Source organism: Podarcis tiliguerta (assembly GCF_965153285.1).
Source record: "Podarcis tiliguerta genome assembly, chromosome: 1".
NCBI classification, from domain to species: Eukaryota; Metazoa; Chordata; class Lepidosauria; order Squamata; family Lacertidae; genus Podarcis; species Podarcis tiliguerta.
In genome coordinates, this window is record NC_139534.1 from 106,193,976 (window position 1) to 106,214,211 (window position 20,236).

At 43.0% G+C, this 20,236-nt stretch overlaps 1 protein-coding gene across 3 annotated transcripts in view; it reads right to left on the bottom strand.

Annotated features, from left to right (window-relative positions):
- Positions 1-19,882, bottom strand: part of SPTLC2 (serine palmitoyltransferase long chain base subunit 2) — a 67,798-nt gene extending 47,916 nt beyond the window's left edge. Inside the window, exon 1 of one of the 3 annotated variants that reach the window (XM_083448286.1) lies at positions 19,558-19,882. Coding sequence is in view for 1 of the 3 variants with exons in the window: in XM_083448285.1 (XP_083304411.1) it covers positions 12,777-12,899 (123 nt within the window). In the remaining 2 variants the exon portion in view is untranslated. Of the gene's footprint in view, positions 1-5,897; positions 5,917-12,776; positions 13,225-19,557 lie in introns of those variants that run through there. The other 2 variants (XM_083448285.1, XM_083448287.1) reach the window with 2 other exon arrangements.
- Between the last annotated feature and the right edge of the window lie 354 nt (positions 19,883-20,236).

Here is a 20,236-nt window from a genome sequence, read left to right on the forward strand (position 1 = left end):
ACTGTGGTGCTACTGTCCTCTCCGTGGCCAGTCCATTAAATAATAATGGTGCCAAATAAAGCTTACAGCCCAGGCATAAATTAAGATAATCCGTATTTGAAGTCCTATGGGTCCAACTGTTTTCAGAATTGGTTAGGCACTAGGGCCTGGGCGATGCATTGATACATAGGCCAGAACCGGTTTGAGGGCCAGAGTGCAATGGCAACTTCACCCAGCGGTATACAGTGGTACCTCAGGTTACAGATGCTTCAGGTTACAGACACTTCAGATTACAGACTCCGCTAACCCAGAAATAATACCTCGGGTTAAGATCTTTGCTTCAGGATGAGAACAGAAATCGTGCGGCGGCAGCGGGAGGCCCCATTAGCTAAAGTGGTACCTCAGGTTAAGAACAGTTTCAGGTTAAGAACGGACCTTCCAGAACGAATTAAGTTCTTAACCCGAGGTACCACTGTATCATGAGTAAAACTCCCACCGCTCCTGAGGCCCTTCTCCACCTCCAGTGCCTGGCGAGCGGAGGGAGGAACAAGCTGCATTGGTCTCGGCACTGTACCTCCCTCCACTTTTCAACACCATGATGTATCACTACATCACAATGTTGAAAAGCAAATATCACCCAGCCATATTAAGTACTGAAGTGGAAAAGGAAGCAAGAGGTATCGATTGCTGCCTGAACCACCAAAAGTAGCCAGAGATATATTTCACATCTTCATTTAGTTCAGACTACAGCAGGCATGTCCAGCTTTCAAGAGACTGAGATCTACTCCCACTATTAAAAAAAAAACTGGCAGAGCTTTTTTGGGGAAGTCAAAAGTTTTCAGCTTTTTGGGGGAAGTCATAGTTTTCAGCTTTTTGGGGGAAGTCATAGTTGTTGACCTTTTTTTCTTTTCTATTTTTTTTTTGGGGGGGGGGAGGTCCCGCAATCTACCACAGGCACCCTGCAATCTACCAGTCGATTGCGATCTACCTGTTGGAGATCCCTGGACTACAGCATTCAATGGAGATGGGAAATCATCTGCTAATCGCCTTAACCCTGTAACTTGCTAGGACAGGTAAAGGTAAAGGGACCCCTGACCATTAGGCCCAGTTGTGGCCGACTCTGGGGTTGCGGTGCTCATCTCGCTTTATTGGCTAAGGGAGCTGGTGTACAGCTTCCGGGTCATGTGGCCAGAATGACTAAGCTGCTTCTGGCGAACCAGAGCAGTGCACGGAAACGCCGTTTACCTTCCCGCCGGAGCGGTACCTATTTATCTACTTGCACTTTGAGGTGCTTTCGAACTGCTAGGTTGGCAGGAGCAGGGACCGAGCAACGGGAGCTCACCCCGTCACAGGGATTTAAACCGCCGACCATCTGATTGGCAAGTCCTAGGCTCTGTGGTTTAACCCACAGCACCACCCGCATCCCTACTTTGCTAGGATAGACTGCTATAAATTGTCTTACACCCGCTGCCCTTCATAACCCCTTGGAAGCTGCAGCTGATAGAAAATGCAGCAACTGATGCAAACCAGAAAGAATAATAGGCTGGTCCACTGCCAATGGAACTGGCTACCGGGCAAAACTCAAGATGCTTGTTTGGGGCGTATACCATACATAACCATTGCACCAGAGCTCCCTCGTCAAGGTCAGGAGGATACTTCTACTAAGACAACACAAGCTAATAAAATTAGCTTGGTGTGGAACAACAACACATACTTCTCATTGATGGCTCCAATATTACATAATTTGGTAGCTAGTACATCTTCCTCACAAAACAAGGACTGTGTAAAGGCCTTAAGGTAAATGCTAAAAGGCTTAATTTTTGCTTGGCTTTCACTCTTTCATTCTAGTTTGTTACATTTTGTATGCTACTGTGCACTACTCTTATCAGGATTTTATTGGCTCACATTCCTGGACAGAATATTCAGTTCTCCTTTTGATGCTCCATAATTTCAGATAATGATTTAGTAGTAAGGCCAATGAAGCACGCAATATCCCAGGTTCTTGCACAAGTAAACCCTTCCTGCAATGTTGCCAACAAACATAGCAATCCGTTTGGTGAATTTCAATGAATAAAATGTTACATAACACAAACTAGAAGACTGCCTTTATATTAATATATAGCCTAGGTTGGCTAAGAATGCAGCATTAACACGCATAAAATATAGCTCTAATAAAATACAACATATAAGCTACTTGCTTTCTATCTTTTTCAGAGCTTTAGGTCACAGATGTGCATTCTTGGGATTGCTTCATAACAGCAACCGATCTTGTTTGAATTGTTCAAATAGTAATCTCAGTTAACAGCTTGTATTTAGTGTGCCAAGAAAAGATGGGAGGGTCCGAGAGTAAGAAACTTGATCATACCAAACATCTCTTAGAATTAAAGAATTGTAGAGTTGGAAGAGTACCCAAGTGTCATCTAATCAAACCCCCTGCAATGCAGGAATCTCAACTAAAGCATCCATGACAAATGGTCATCCAACCTCTGCTTTAAAACTTTCCAAGGACGGAGAGTCCACCACCTTCTAAGGGAATCCGTTCCACTGTTGAACTGTTTTCTTTGCGGAAAAAAACAGTTTTAGTAAATCCTGTCAGCCTAGTAGGTAGGTAAAGGTAAAAAAGGTAAAAAAAAGTATGGATGGCACCGAGCCTGTTGAGCTTGCTGATCGGAAGGTTGGCGGTTCAAATCCCCGCGACTGAGTGAGCTCTCATTGCTCTGTCCCAGCTCCTGCCAACCTAGCAGTTTGAAAGCATGCCAGTGCAAGTAGAAAAATAGGTACTGCTACAGCGGGAAGGTAAACACCATTTTTTTAAAAAAAAATGTTTTCTTGATTTTTGATTTTTAACAATATTATAACATCTTATCTCCATTTATACATTTTTAGCTTCACCGAGCTACTCGACTTCCCTCCATTCCATCGTCTGGTTTTTATAAAACACACATTAATTTCACACATTTATATCATCACAATTCTACATTTGTCCTATCATAAACTTGATGATGACAATAGAAAATTTATTCTAATATACGCTGCATGGTTTATTTCCGTCCTGCCTGTGTTTTTACATGTTTACAGTAACTGTCTATATACTGAATAAATTTGTTCCAATCTCTCTGAAACACTTGGTCACTCTGGTTTCAGATTTTCCCTGTCAGCTTTGCTAGTTCTGCATAGTCCATCATCTTCGTCTGCCATTCTTCCACCATCAGTAATTCTTGCTGTTTCCACTTTTGTACTAACAAAGTTCTAGTTGCCGTAGTGGCATACATAAACAATCTCTGGTCAACTTTAGATATTTCCTCTCCAATCAAACCCAACAAGAATGCTTCAGGTTTGGTTTTTTTTTTTTTTTAAAGTATACCTAAACATCTTTCCCCAAAATAATTTAACTTTATCACAAGTCTACCACATATGATAGAAGTCTCCTTTAATATTACATTTCCAACAATTCTCTCATTTTATACATTCTAGCTAGTTTGGTTTGAGTTAAATACCATCTATAAATCATTTTCATTATATCTTCTTTCAATGCCATACATGCCATGAATTTAATTCTTTCATTCCATAATTTTGACCATGAATCAAATTGAATATTATACCCAAAATCTTTCACCCATTTTATCATTACCTCTTTTACTTCTTCATCTTTTGTGTGCCATTGTAATAATAAATTATACATTTTTGACAAAATTTTACTTTTACTTTCCAACAATTTGGTTTCTAGCTTAGATCGAGAGTAGGTAAATGCCGTTTTCGGGCGCTCTGGCTTCCATCACAGTGTTTCACTGTGCCAGAAGTGGTTTAGTCATGTTGGCCACTTGACCCAAAAAGCTGTCTGTGGACAAACGCCAGTTCCCTCGGCCTGAAAGCAAGAGGAGCACCGCATAGTTGCCTCTGACTGGACTTAACCGCCCAGGGGTCCTTTACCTTTTACCACAGTAGTTACTAGGATGCCTGGTAGAATCAACATTTCACTGATTCAAAAATATTTAAGGTACTTTATCTTAACACTCTGAATACCAAAGCCCTTAATAACTGCTGCTGCTGTGGCATCTTTTTTATATCGGTAATAAAGGTCTGCTACTTAATATACAGAAGCTGGAAGACAATGAGGCTTAAGAAAATGTATAAAAAGGGAAATGAACTGATGAAAAGGAAGTTCAAGGAAGTGACAAATCAAGAATGAGGCCAAAGTATCACTTGCCACTAGAAATTGCTCAAAAGTGTGTCGTGCCTCTAGTGCACATGCTAGCAGCTGTTGGTAAAACAGAGTTTTTCTCCCTCTCTCACCAAATTCATGGACATCCAATGAAGCTGAATGTTGCGAGATTCAGGACAGATAAAAGAAAGTACAGTGGTACCTCTGGATGCGAAAGGGATCGGTTTCGGAGCCCCGTTCTCAACCTGAAGTGAACGCAACCCGCATCTTCGTGTCGCGATTCGACACTTCCGCACATGCGTGTGATGTCATTTTGAGCGTCTGCGCATGCGCAAGCAGCAAAACCCAGAAGTAACACGTTCCGTTACTTCCGGGTCGCTGCGGAGCGCAACCCGAAAATGCTCAACCCGAAGCTACTTTAACCTGAGGTATGACTACTTCTTCACATGCCGCATAGCCAAACTCTGGAAGTCGCTCCCTCAGGAGGCAGTGATGGTCACCAACTTCAGTGACTTTAAAAGAGGATTAGACAAATTCATGGAGGAGAGAGCTAGCAACGGTGACTAGCCATGATGGCTATGCTCTGCCTCCACAGTTGGAGGCAGCAATGGTTCTGAATACCAGTTGCTGAAAATCACTGGAGGGGAGAGTGCCCTTGTGATCAGGTTCTGCTCCCTGGTTTTCCACAGGAATCTGGTTGGCCAATGTGAGAAGAGGATGCTGTACTAAGATGCACCACTGGCCTGATCCAGCAGGCTATTCTTATATTATTGTATCAATCATGACCCATCTTCACACAACACATTGCACATTCACTATGAATTTAGTTCACTTATCTTAAATAACTCACTTGCCTGCTTGTAACAACGTACAAATTCAGCACAACAACCCAAATTCTGAGCAGAGGATAATACTGTTAAAATTAAACTATCTCAAGTTAAAGAGTCTCAAAGAATCTGAAGGATGATGGTACGGAGAGAAGTAAAGACATGGAAACGGGGAACAAGTAAGCAAAAAAGAATACCATCACAGAAAAAGTGAGCAGGGGATTGTGCAGACCACAGCCTTCCTCTCACTTCTGAGTCTTTGTCAAGCTTTGGCCACATCCAAGATTTTCTCTTAAAATATTATTTAAAATTTTGTGTCCCTGTCTTCAGCTGCAAGGGGGCAAGTGACACAAAATTTTAAATAATATAAATAATATTCATTATAAAATATTATTTAAAATTTTGTGTCTCTTGCCACCTTGAAGCTGAAGATAGCTTATGATATTATGCTATTCATCTTTAAAAAACACTCATAATAAAATAAACTGGAGAAACTGGCAGTATTAAAACATTCTCAGAAGTCAGCAGCCAGGCTTTCTGTGGAACAAAAAATGCTTTATGATCTTTATGAAAAAAGAAAAGGGAAGGGCCATAACCCTGTGGAAGAACACATACTTTACATGCAAATGGTCTGAAGTTCAACCCCCAGCATATACAGGAAGAGCTAGGATGGACTCCTAACTGAAAAACCTGAAGAGCTACCACCAGCCAGTGTCAACAATACACACAGTTGAAATATTTTCCTCAGCTCTGACCCCAATGTATCTGTGGTAGTTTCCTATAAGGCCTTCTCCTTGGGATAATGGCAGTATTGCTGACTTACATATTATGTGTGCATTACATTTCAGGGGTAACACGTAAATCCAAAATAGTCGAACAACCCTTTAAAACTGAGAAATGGCCCATAAAAATCATGGTGCAGCACTTACCAGCTACGGTACTTAGCCTTCCTCTACAGTGCTTGATGTTGTTCCCTGAAGTGATGGGAGAGGCTTGGGTGTATGATGGCAAGTTGCATGTGAAGTGGTTGGCTCTGGTTTAGCTTCAGAAGTAGATTGCATGGGCTTGTTTGCTGCTGCGTTATTTTTTGTGAGAAACATGGTGATTAGCAACTGTCACTGTTATCTCTTGAGCTGCTCAAACATTTCTTGATAAAGACTGAAAGTATCTGTAACACCATGTGTGATTTTGAGGCTTCGTTCCAGAAAGGGATCAAAGTCAGCAATCAAATCATTTAGGTGCTTTGCTGTTTGGAAGACTTGAGTGAATTCAAGCAGATTTCAACTTATAAAAGCACATAGTTAAATTACGGAACAGAAGCGGTAATGGCCACTGGCTTAGATGACTTTAAAAGAGAATTAGACAAACTCATGGAGGGCACGGCTATCAATGGCTACTAGCCATGGTGACTATGCTCTACTTCCAGTCAGAGGCTTCTGAATACCAGCTGCTGGAAACCACAAGAGGAGTGTTCTTGTGTTCGAATCCTGCTTGCTGGTTTCCCACAGGCAACTGTTTGGCCACTGTGAGAACAGGATGCTCTTCATTAGTCAATGTTTGTCCAAGACCCTCAATTATTCAACTACTTCCTTGACGCCAACAAAGCAATCAACCCCCGCTTGCCTGAATATCTGGACAATATGTTCCACTTTGTTGTTGAGCATTGGAAAACACTCAAAGCCATTCCGACATTATTTTCACAAGTTTCACCAGCATGCATTCACTGATCACTCAATGTAAGTGATGCAACTAGCCTTGTTTAAGTTGCCTTGAATCTGCGAAACACATCTCAGTTGAGAGGTTGGATAATGGAGGTCATATTGGGGGAGAAGAGAAAGACAATTTCAACACTGTTAAGGACAAAGTGGGTTGCCTCAGGGTGGCTAGGAGCACTGTCCAAAATCAGTAACAGTTTAAAGTCCAGTTGTTTCTTTTCAGGGTAGAACTTCACCATGGGAATGAAGCACTTGAGGAACCAATCCAAAAATGCTGCTGCAGTCATCCAAGTCTCTTTACTTGAACACAGGAAGGTTACTTTTGTTCTTGCCTTTGGGGGTTTTCTGACTTGTACAGCAAACCTGATTTATTAAATGCTTAACTGTATTGCCACACCATCTTTAGCTGCTTTGAAGTCAGGGATTTGTTTTCCCGTTTTGGAGATGTACCGTATTTTTCACTCTATAAGACGCACCAGACCACAAAACGCACCTAGTTTTTGGAGGAGGAAAACAAGAAAAAAAATATTCTGAATCTCAGAAGCCAGAACAGCAAGAGGGATCACTGTACAGTGAAAGCAGCAATCTCTCTTGCTGTTCTGGCTTCTGGGATAGCTGCACAGCCTGCATTCGCTCCATAAGACGCACACACATTTCCCCTTACTTTTTAGGAGAGAAAAAGTGAGTCTTATAGAGCAAAAAATACGGTAAGTCTGGTCAGGCATTCCCCCCTCCAAAAGAGGCCCATCTTGTCAGCATTAGAAACCTGCTCAGGAAAATATCCCTTTTCGTCTATCAGCTTCTTTAATTGCTCAGGGTAGGCTTTTGCTGCCTCTTTGTCTGCAGATGCAGCTCCACCAATCATGTCCACATGTTTGAGGTAGAAGTGGTGCCTAAAACTGTCACACCAACCATGGCTGGCTTTGAATTCCTTCCCAGGCTGCCCATCCATAGCAGAAGGTTTGAAGAGTGCCTACATACAGGTTGAGAGTCTTTTGTCTCAACATGACAGGCACATGTTTACAGTTCATGTCTTCCAGCCATAAGTATAATGCCTCTGCAGTCTTCACTAAAGCCTTGCAACACCTGCTGTCACAGCCTCACAGGTTTCTCTCTTGAACCTTGATGGCACAGATGCTGGATTCATCGCAGCTATATTTCCACGCCACACTGGAGACCGACATGCCATCCTCTCAAGCAGCTCAACGCAGCCACATTTCTTGCAGTGTTCGAACCAATCATTGTCTCCGATGTTGCACACCAGCGGAGGGACCTGGCTTGCATTTCATGGCCATGCTTTTTAATCTCCAAGGCCGCACACACCCTCCAGCTGCACCTCTACACTCTCTCCCAAGGCTGCTGAATTCACCCTGCACCTCCAAACACTCCCCCAAGGTGAGTGCAATGGTGCAATGGGTTTGTTGACTTTCCCGTTGGATGCCCACCTTTTTACAGACAAGCGCATAAAGTTGAAATTCTGTATGTTAAATGTGCATAAGCTGCAACTTGACTGTATAAACTCTGCTCATTGCTAAAGCAGTGCTTGCTTTGAGTGACAAAGTCACATTGAGACAGAGGCACAACTCACAGAGCAAGAAGGATAAAGGGCCCATAAAAGGAGATATGAGCTAAATTGCATAGGTTCCAAACCAGATAAGGCTATAAAGCTAAGAATCTGCACTATGAACCAAGTCTAGAAACTATATAAACAGTGCAATTAGACATATGCTCCTTTAAAATGAACAGCAAAGTACAATTCCTTGTGTTGCTTATAAACTTGGAGACATGAGAACTATATGTAGCCCAGGGATGAGAGGTTGCAATAAATAGACTGATAATTTATTTCTCTAATTATTTGAAGATGGTGTCAAAACGCTTTATTCCAGTTATTTATTCTGAACTCCTGGGATACAGCAACTTGGAAATCTTCCTCCAAAAGAGGTTTATCAAAAAAAGAAAGCCAGATACAGGTCAGTAGCTGGTCATGAACTTACCATTTTTCTCTTTTTTTTAGTAGGGAGCCATTCAACACCCTGAATGAGGTTACATAAACCCAGCTATTCAGTGATCCCAATGCTGTATTCCCCTGGTACCCAGACATGTGTTATCTTAAGGGATTTCCCCTTTCTTGCTCCACCTGACAACTTAAATGCAAATTCCCAGTAAGCAGACATGGCCACTATGAATGTGGCTGCTATATACGTAGCAAGGGGAAACTCTCTCTCTATTGAAGCAAATATAGATTGACTACCCTAGATATACAAAGTAACTGATTTAAGAGGGGACTGACAGGGCTGGCACCAAGCCTGCACTATTCTGCTACACATTGAACAGAAACAAGGATAAATTAAGACACAGTACACAGTACAATTAAGTACTGTCCCAAGTTTCAAACCTAGGAAGGTTATGCTATACACAAGACATGAGGTGTCCTACCAAAGAATCCACAAAAGCAGTCACTAAGTATGCCATGCTGACTGCCCATCCCCAAATGTCCTTTCCTTTCTGGGAGTGAAGGAGTCAACCAAGATGAGACTCAGACAGGCTCTAACAATAATTGTGTACATGGTTACCAAAAGCTCTCAATGTGTGAAAATGCAGGAAGCTATGGAAGTTGCTCTGAAGGAACGGTTTCCGGCTGGGTAAGCCAACTGTTTCTGCTCAGAGGAGCTAGCAGGAACTAAAAACCAAGGGCTTGTCGTAGTGCATTCAGTTCCTTGCATTTCAGGCTAGCAATTAAAAATGTTAGAATTAAAGAGGGTTTGCTCAGTCTTACCTAAGATTGGCAACATGAAAGAACAATGCAGGACATGATTTCTCTCCCTGCTTTTTTACACAATTCATAACTCAAGCTAGAAATGTAGAATGTTTAAAATCATAGCAGTTCTTTGTAATAACATTCAGTGTATTCGAAATTCAAAGAATGCCCTGCAGCTGGCAGAACCACTCTTTCCTAATGTATGTGTTTTATGGTCTGACCCTCTCTATTGCTGCTCAGAAGTTCCACCACGTTTAGTGTATATTTAAGTGTATATAGAACTTCAGAAAAACATGGTGAGAACTCATTTGTAGAACAGTTGGAAGTCTTGTAACTTGAACACAGCATGTTACTCAGTTGTTTTAAATAAAACTTTTTTGCACCATTGCGAAAGTGTGCTTTACTTATTTATCAACAAAAATCTTTATATACTGCTATTCATTAAAATTCAGAGTAGTTTACAACATGCGTACATAAAACCATACAAGAAAAACCACAAAAAAAGTTATAATCAGAGACCCACTAACTATTAGCAAAAGATCTTTTCTTCATTGCCACTATAAGGTTGGTGACACAGAAAGGTTTTCAACAGGTGCTTAAATTTTAAAACAGAAAGTGCCTGCTAAGCATCTATTCAATGGTAAGTTCACAAGACTGGGCCAATAAAACAAAAGGCTCAGTTTCTAGTTGCTGTCAAATGAGCCTCATCAACTCAGGGGATAACCAACTACACTCCTGCAGATAATTTCAGTGATTGACCGCAGCCACCACAGATGCTTTAACAATGGGGTCTAATGTTGTTGGCCATGTGGCCCCATGAACAGTCTTGCTGCTGCATTCTGCTCCAATTGCAATTTCTGAACGAAGCCCAATCACATTTCCACACAGAGCATGTTGCAGTATGAGGCTATCCCTGTGCAACAATGGCCATAGCTTGCAACCCAGGCAGAACTGGTAAAAGGCACTTCTAGTCACAGAGGACATTTGAGCATCTAGTGATGGAGATGTATCCGGGAGCTCCCAAGCTATGAACCTGCTGCTTCAGAGGGAGTACAACCCTATGGAGAACAGATAACTTTCCAGTCTCCTAGGTAGGGGAATCACCCACTCCAAGAGCCTCTCCTTCCAGGATTCAAATACAGTTTATTGGCCCATATCCAGTCCAACAGTTCATTCAGACACCAATCCAGAGTTTTCACAACTTCTCCAGATTCAAATGCTGTGAGAAACATAGGTGCATGTGTGTGTGTTTGTGTGTCACAGGTTCTAAATGAAGGATCTTACATACCCCAAATCTGATTTAAGCATGACCCTTGGTTAGTATTATTTATTAAATTTGTATACAACCCTATACCCACTTTCCCAGAAACTGGAAGCAGATACTGCACCTGAGACACAGTTTCTAGCTAGCCTATTAAAACAGGTCTCAGCACAAACTGCCATAGAACACATGCTTCATGTGAACATGTAGTTTTCTTCATTTCTGTAATAAAAATGCCTGGATAAGGAATGTCCAAAATGCATAGTTTTCTCACCTATTGTAAATGTTTAATATTTGGGCTTTTAACAAAAATTATATGTTTGCATATAAAATTCAAAATGGAAAAGGTCAAAAGGCATGAAGTGAATCAAATATTAAAAACAATGTGTTCACTGAACTTATACAAAGTCCGAGATATTAATTCATTCAGTCTGAATAAATTTAGATCACGTCAAAAAATGCCTATACAGTGGTACTAATGCAGTATTATGGTGAGACTAGACTTCATGGATGGCCAGTAAAAAAAAATAGTTGTCTACCAAGGTCATCCAGATACCTCACAAGGTTGTTGAGGAATAAAAGAAAATTTGTACAATGAAGTGATTGTCACCAGAAGACAACAGCAGTAGTAATCAGTAAGCATTTGTCAGCGTTGCATACAAGTGAAACAGAGCAAATCAAAACAATAATAGGGCAGCAAGTTTACTCACTAGTAAGTGTATGTAGGATAGACTTGAAGGCTACTAAATTCTGCAAATCTAACTTCTAAATAAACTTACATATGATCAAGCTACAAGAAGAAAAGCAGCAAAACACAATAAATCATAACCAAACTAAGTGTCAATAATGGCCAGAACATCTTAAGATATAAAAAGTAGTACAACTACTAAACACACTTCAATTTCAAGCATCAGTTCCAGAAATAAGTTATACACACAGTAGACTGGAGCAAGATTCATGGCTTTTATATAAAGCACCAGAATGTGGCCTTAATTAGAAATTCTGTGTTTCTTTTTTGTTTTACCACACACACACACACACACACACACACACACACAGCATGCCAAATTCAGAGGGTTGCACCCCTGTGAAACCCCCCCCCCCCACTAAACTATAGAAGAAACAGTTTCAGGCTGCTGTGAATGCAGTTAAATAAGAAGGATCAAATAGGTGGCAGATCCCCTTCTTACCTGGCTTATCGAAGGCTAGATACGGGAGTCTCATCCCTATCCCCCACCAAACAACTGGGGGCCACAACTTGCCCTGCTGCTCCTAATTCCTGCCACTTCCACCCGTGTCCTGGGGCTTCCCCCTTGATTTGAATATGAAGCTCGGCAAAGAAGACCATTTGGGGGGGGGGGGTGACAGGCCTGCCCTCGTGCCATCTTTTATTAATCAGGATGCATTGGAATGGGGGTGAAGGAAACTCGCCTTCCAGCCCCGGAAGAGAGTAAGCAGCTGTCTGAGCCTGGAAACCTCAACGAAAGCAGTCAGTAAGGCCGGCGCTGTACTCCTCCTTTCTTGAATGCGAAGAGGAAATTCGGCCACTGAAACCAGGGGAGTTAATTTCGAGACACGAAGTGTGCTTGTCCCTGCGGAAACCATCCTGGGCTTCCAAAGCCGCCAAGAAAGAGAAGGAAGGAAAGGAAGGGAAGGACGCCAGCTCCGGGTTAGATTAACTCCCCGTCCCCTCGAGGGGAGGAAAAGAAGAGGAAGGGAAAGGGAAAGGCACTTTTGCTTCCCTCCGTCCCTTCCTGGAGCGGGGAGTCGCCTGACTCTGCCAGCCTCGAGCGTTCCTCTCGGCCACGCCAAGGAGGGCAGGGCAGGCGGGAAGAGGCAGCCGAAGGAGCCTCTGTGCCGCTCCAGCCCATCCTTCTCCCTCTTTCCCTACTGCGGGGGACGCCAGAGGCAAGCGCGGCCCAGCCCAAGAACATCGCCCTGAGGCGAGACTCCAGCCCAAGCGGACGCGCGCCGGGACCGAGCAGGCCGCGGCCTGGGTTCCGCTCTGGGGAGGGGCCGCTCAGCAGCGGCAGCAGGGCGCGCCCGGCAGAGGAGCCCCGTCGACCCGCCTCACCTGGCCGTGGGGCTCCGCTCCTGGGAAGCCTCGCACATAGCCGTTCTTCAGGCCGTGGTGCCCGGTGAGGCTGCAGCCGTTGGCGCGGGGCTCCCCGCTCAGCTTCTCGGCGCCGCGCTCCATCTTGCCGGCTCAGTCAGTCAGCGGCCAACAGCCGAGAAACCAACCACCGCCCGTCCCTGCCTTGGTAATATCGCACCGGAAACGCAGCCGGAAGCGCCCGCCAATGACAGGCGGGAACGTCACGGCGGGGCGGGGTCGGAGCGTATTACTACACTGACACGGTGGGGCGGGGTGGTGCGCAGAGTGGAAACGCCCTCGAAAGGCAAGCCGGGCGGCGGGACCCAGATGCCTAAACTCGGCGGCTCGGCGCCCCGAGATTCGAGAGGGCCAATCCCGAAGAAGGCGGTGTCGGTTTCGGGGCGGGGTTAAGCGGATGGACGGTCCAATCGTAGCGGAGAGGGGGCGGGACTAGCACGAATCGCCCCGTGAAGGAGGAGCGCCGGCTTCTGCCGGCGAGGCGGAGCCAAAAAAAGCCGCTGAGGTGGTTGCCTTCGGCGGTTCGAGCCCGCCCTTAGCAGGTGGGATTCGGTGTGGCGTTGCCATAGAACGATGCATTGAATTTAAAGCCCGTTTGGCCTTTGATCTCTTTCCTACTGGAATGTTTATTTTTGAAATAAGCTAATTTCACCTCGACAAACCTAGACAGCATCTTAGAAAGCAGAGACATCACCTTTCCGTATAGTTAAAGCCATGGTTTTCCCAGCAGTGATGTATGGAAGTGAGAGCTGGACCATAAAGAAGGCTGATCGCCGAAGAATTGATGCTTTTGAATTATGGTGCTGGAGGAGACTCTTGAGAGTCCCATGGACTGCAAGAAGATCAAACCTATCCATTCTTAAGGAAATCAGCCCTGAGTGCTCTCTGGAAGGGCAGATTCTGAGGCTGAGGCTCCAATACTTTGGCCACCTCATGAGAAGAGAAGACTCCCTGGAAAAGACCCTGATGTTGGGAAAGATGGAGGGCACAAGGAGAAGGGGACGACAGAGGACGAGAAGGCTGGACAGTGTTCTCGAAGCTACCAGCATGAGTTTGACCAAACTGCGGGAGGCAGTGGAAGACAGGAGTGCCTGGCATGCTCTGGTCCATGGGGTCACGGACACGACTAAACAACAACAAAATTTCCCCTTTCCTGGCTGAGATTGCGGTTGCCAAGACGATGCTGCCACCTGAAATGACTTTTCTGTTTCACGCTCTTCGGGATGGATCCTGGACAGGCGATTTGGCAAAGGGGAGCTGGAAGCTTTTGGTTTTTTTTAAGAAGCTTCTTCTTCTTCTTCTCATCAAAGCTTTTGAACAAGCGAACAGTCTGCGGGTGAGATGGGGTATTCCACACTTTCACGTGTTATTAGGAACTGTATGTGTGGTTGCATTATTACAGAGGAGAAAGCCGGCTGGCCCACTCATGAGGCAGAGTGAAGCGGCCACCTCGGGCGACAGAACATTTATACACTGCTTGATTGTAAACAAGCAAAGAAACCTCAAAGCAGAAGTGATCTCCTGATTATATGACTGTAAAATCCTTTATGCACTATTTTAGTGTTGTTAGCCGCCCTGAGCCCGGCTTCGTCTGGGGAGGGCAGGATATAAATAAAATTTATTATTATTATTATTATTATTATTATTATTATTATTATTATTATTATCTTTATCATGCCACAAATACGCATGCCATCCAAATCTGTTATCATGTCCTTCAAGATCTAACAAATCTGTATTTTCTAATTTAATCCAGTCCCGGATCCAAGCAATGCAAGCAGCTTCCTAATATAATTTAAAATCTGGAAAGGAGAAACCCCTGTCTTTAACGCCCATAAGTAATTTATATTTTATTCTTGGTTTCTTCCCTTTCCAGATAAATTTTGCAATAGCCCTTTGCCATTTCTTGAAGCATGCTGCATTACTTATAACCGCTACTGACTGAAATAAAAATAACATTTTTGGCAATACACTCATCTTAATCACTGCAATTCTTCCTAACTATGATAAATTCATTCTTCCCCATATTTCTAAATTCCTTTTTATTTTGTTCCAATTTTTTCATAATTCTCTTAATAATGTTAATGTTTTTGGTTGTCAACCAAATTCCTACCTATTTAACTTTTTTATAGATCTCTATTGCTATATTCTGCTGTAGTTCTTTTTTATCATTTTTGATAGATTTTTCACTAATAGCTTTTATTTTTATTCACTTAAAACCTGCCACTTGCCCAAATTCCTGTACTTTTTTCTAAAACTTTCGAAAGAGAGTTCTTAGGGTCCTTGACTGTAATTACAAGGTCATCTGCATATGCCTTTAATTTATATGTCTTTTCCCCCACCATAATTCCTCTAATGGTTTCATCTGCCCTGATATTTCTTGTCAGGACTTCTAGAATAAAAATAAATAAGAAAGGTTATAATGGACATCCCAGTCTTGTTCCTTTCTGTATCTTACAATTATCTGTTACCACCTGATTTACAATTAATTTGGCTTTTTGATCAGAATATATTGCTTGAAAACCTTTCCTAAAATTTTCTCCAAAATTCATTTCTTCAAGGACTTTTTTCATAAATTCCCATGAGACATTATCAAACGCTTTTTCAGCATCTATAAATATCAATGCTGCCTGATTTTCATTTCTTACTTCCAAGTATTCTATAACATCTATGATTTTATACTTCATTTGTCTCCCCAGAAGTAAACCTGCCTGATCGTGATGTATAGATTCCTCCAATATTGTTTCTATTCTATTACCCAATATATTAATTACCGCCCAGTCAGTCTGACATCAATACCAGGGAAGATTCTGGAGCAGATCATTAAGCAAACAGTCTGTGAGCACCTAGAAAGGAATGCTGTGATCACCAATAGTCAGCATGGATTTCTGAAAAATAAGTCATGTCAGACTAACCTGATCTTGTTTTTTGACAGAATTACAAGCCTGGTAGATAAGGGAACACAGTGGATGTAGCCTACCTTGATTTCAGCAAGGCATTCGACAAGGTGCCCCATGATACTCTTGTAAAGAAGCTGGTAAAATGCGGTCTTGACTATGTTACCACTCAGTGGATTTGTAACTGGCTGACTGACCAAACCCAAAGGGTGCTCATCAATGGTTCCTCTTCATCCTGGAGAAGAGTGACTAGTGGGGTGCCACAGGGTTCTGTCTTGGGCCCGGTCTTATTCAACATCTTTATCAACGACTTGGATGATGGACTCAAGGGCATCCTGATCAAATTTGCAGATGACACCAAACTGGGAGGGGTGGCTAACACCCCAGAGGACAGGATCACACTTCAAAACGATCTTGACAGATTAGAGAACTGGGCCAAAACAAACAAGATGAATTTTAACAGGGAGAAATGTAAAGTATTGCACTTTGGCAAAAAAAAGAGAGAGAGAGGCACAAATACAAGATGGGTGACACCTGGCTTGAGAGCAGTACATGTGAAAAGGATCTAGGAGTCTTGGTTGACCACAAACTTGACATGAGCCAACAGTGTGACGCGGCAGCTAAAAAAGCCAATGCAATTCTGGGCTGCATCAATAGGAGTATAGCATCTAGATCAAGGGAAGTAATAGTGCCACTATTCTGCTCTGGTCAGACCTCACCTGGAGTACTGTGTCCAGTTCTGGGCACCACAGTTCAAGAAGGACACTGACAAACTGGAACGTGTCCAGAGGAGGGCAACCAAAATGGTCAAAGGCCTGGAAACGATGCCTTATGAGGAACGGCTAAGGGAGCTGGGCATCTTTAGCCTGGAGAAGAGGAGGTTAAGGGGTGATATGATAGCCATGTTCAAATATATAAAAGGATGTCACCTAGAGGAGGGAGAAAGGTTGTTTTCTGCTGCTCCAGAGAAGCGGACACGGAGCAATGGATCCAAACTACAAGAAAGAAGATTCCACCTAAACATTAGGAAGAACTTCCTGACAGTAAGAGCTGTTTGACAGTGGAATTTGCTGCCAAGGAGTGTGGTGGAGTCTCCTTCTTTGGAGGTCTTTAAGCAGAGGCTTGACAACCATATGTCAGGAGTGCTCTGATGGTGTTTCCTGCTTGGCAGGGGTTTGGACTCGATGGCCCTTGTGGTTTCTTCCAACTCTATGATTCTATGATTAGCTAATAGGGTGTGCTCTGGCCTTATATCATGTTGAGATAGAGAAAGAGAAAATTACTATAGAGTCTGCAGGAGAGTAAAGGTATTTCCTATCCCTTCCCTTTATCCAATTTGGGATGCGATGCATGCCAAGAGCAGAAATCAGTATGATTCTTATTGTTTGAGATGCCAGTCTGGTCAGAGTAGCACATAGCAATGATGCTTCTGCCAAATATATGGCAATCACTTCAAATGTCAAGAAGCGAAGATTTAAAGATTAGATGCCAGAAACAGGTGTGTGTTACTGGATGACAACAGAAAGGATAGGGACTCATACAACCAGTTTTCAGCATGAGGCAAATATATGAACCCTGGTAGATCAAACCAAGGCCCTATCTACCCCAACATCCTGTTTCAACAGAAGCCAGCCAGATAACTATGGAAAACCCACAAACAGGACACAAGGGCAACAGTCCTCTCCCTTTGATTGTTCCCTTTGCTGCCTCTGATCTTGGAGGTAGTGTGCAGTACAGCCATAATAATAATAATAATAATAATAATAATAAATTTATTACATACCTCGCCCATCTGACCGGGCCTCCCCAGCCACTCTGGGTGCCTCCCAACAGAATATTAAAAACACGGCAAAACATCAAACATTAAAAACTTCCCTAAACAGGGCTGCCTTCAGATGTTTTCTAAAAGTCAGATAATTGTTTATTTCCTTGATATCTGATGGGAGGGCATTCCATAGGATGGGCGCCACTACTGAGAATGCCCTCTGCAACCTCACTTCTCGCAGTTTGGGAACCCCTAGCAGCCCCTTGGAGCTGGATCTCAGCTGAATGATGGGGGTGGAGACGCTCCTTCAGGTATACTGGGCTGAGGCCATTTAGAGCTTTAAAGGTCAGCACCAACACTTTGATTTGCCTTGGAAACGTATTGGGAGCCAATTTGGGTATGTCTTTCAGGACCAGTGTTATGTGGTCTCGGTGGCCACTCCCAGTCACCAGTCTAGCTGCCACATTCTAGATTAGTTGTAGTTTCCGAGTCCCCTTCAAAGGCAGCCCCACGCAGAGCGCATTGCAATAGTCCAAGCGGGAGATAACAAGAGCATGCACCACTCTTTCAAGACAGTCTGCGGGCAGGTAGGGTCTCGGCCTGCGTACCAAGTAGGGCTGGTAGACAGCTACTCAAAGTATAAACCCTGGGTAAATGGGCCTGAAACCCCAGGAATCTTGCACTGCTTAGAGATTGGGATGGTAGGCAATAATATGAATTCTACACCTCTATGAGGCTAAAGATTCATAGAGAATATGCTCTCTAGACTCATGCTGAATGGTCTGCAGGTGAGCAAAGTGTAAGACTGGTGGATTTGTAGCCAATTACATTGCATGATTTTAAATTTATTTTCTAATTGCTTTATACCCTCCAACATTTCTCTGATGAAAATAGGGATGTTCTTAATAATAATAATAATGGTGGTTGTTGTTATTGTTGTTAATTTATACCCCACCCATCTGACTGGGTTGTCCCAGCCACCCTGGGTGGCTTCCAACATATGTAAAATAATAATAAAACATTAACCTTTTTTTTTTAACTTCCCTATACCTTCAGATGTCTTCTAAAGGTTGTATAGTTAGTTATCTCCTTGGCTTGGGGGTTGCATAACTCCATACCCTCCAGCATTTCTCTGCTGAAAATAGGGACATCCTAATTCTAGGATCAAATCAGAAACTGGGATGGCTTCTGTAAATCCAGGACTGTACCTGGAAAATAGGGACACTTGGATGGTCTGTTTTGCAGATAAAGAGGTTTCAGTCAGAATAACCCCCCTTTCCCCTAGTTGCAGGCACAGCACTTTTGTCTCTCTGTTATATTCACTCCAACTTCCTGATGATGTCACTCTTGTGTGAATGTGTCTTAAAAACAATGCAAGAATTTAGTCTTACTTCCTGGTGCAGCATTTCCTGACTAAATGAAAACACGTAACCGCACGTAAAAGGAAGAGAGAGAAACTTAGAAGTAGTGCACCACAAAGGACACAGGACAGACAAGCATCACGTAAGAATGAAAGGCAAGAGAAAATATTCTTCATTGTTTAGTCTTGTCTGAGGCTAGAAAAGGTTGAGGTCTGCCTACCATTAACTAATCAGAAGTATATGCAATAACAGAGATGTTCTGTATAACTCAGCTGCTTGTGTACTGTTACCTATTTTTCTATGTCTTACGTGCACACACACACAAATGTTATTTTATGACAATAGCTACATTCAGTGTTTGAACAAAGTTTCTGCCATTGAAAACAAAATGGTTGGGGAGGATAAAATATGCAAGTCTGCAATATATTCAAGACTGATTTCCGTATTTATTTATTCCCCATCTCTCTGCCTTATATCCAGAGGCAGTTCACAACAAAATGTACAAATCCATTCAAGAAATAAAATCAATAAAATCAAAGCAACATTAGAAACAAAAAGGGCGAGAAAAGATCAAAGGAAACCGCCGCAAAATAGCATTACATTGGAGCATTGGTAGGATAAATCAAATGCCTTCAAAATGTCAGATCTAGCACTTTATAGGTCAATGCAAGCACTCTGAATTATGGGTGAGAATATGGTATACAATAGTACAGTGGTACCTTGGTTTATGAACTTAATTCATTCCAGAAGTCCATTCTTAAACCGAAACCGTTCTTAAACTGAGGCGTGCTTTCCCTAACGAGGCCTTCTGCCGCCGGTGCCCTTCCACCGTTCAGCTTCTGTTCGTAGACCGAGGTAAAGTTCGCAAATACTACTTCCGGTTTTGCGGAGTTCGTAAACCGAATAGTTCATAAACAGGGCTGTTCATAAACCGAGGTGAGGCGTTCCCAAAGTAAAGGAAGGATTGAACTCTGATTAATAAGAATACACACAGAGGCTTGAACCAGCAAGACTCTGGGAAGGGTGCGTATAATAATCTCTCTCCTCTACCCCTTGACCAGATCGTTTTATTCACAAAAGAACTTTTACAGAGTGTTTGTAAGAACCAATCAGATTTCTTCTGAGCATTTCAACAAACCCCACATGGGGAAAAAGTTAAACTACCAAAACTAATTAAGCATGGGGTAAACGAAACAGAACTACAAAAGAGTGCATTTGGCAACCCCGGGAGGACAGCGATCATTATCACCTTCACGTGAGATCTGTTTCCTGGCACTAAGATTAACATCCTAAGATTATCATACCAGAAAAGCTACATCAAAAGAAGCTGCCCACTATCTTTGATGACCCAGAATGCCTGCCTGCAGAGAAATGGAACACGAATGCAGAGGTGTGGAT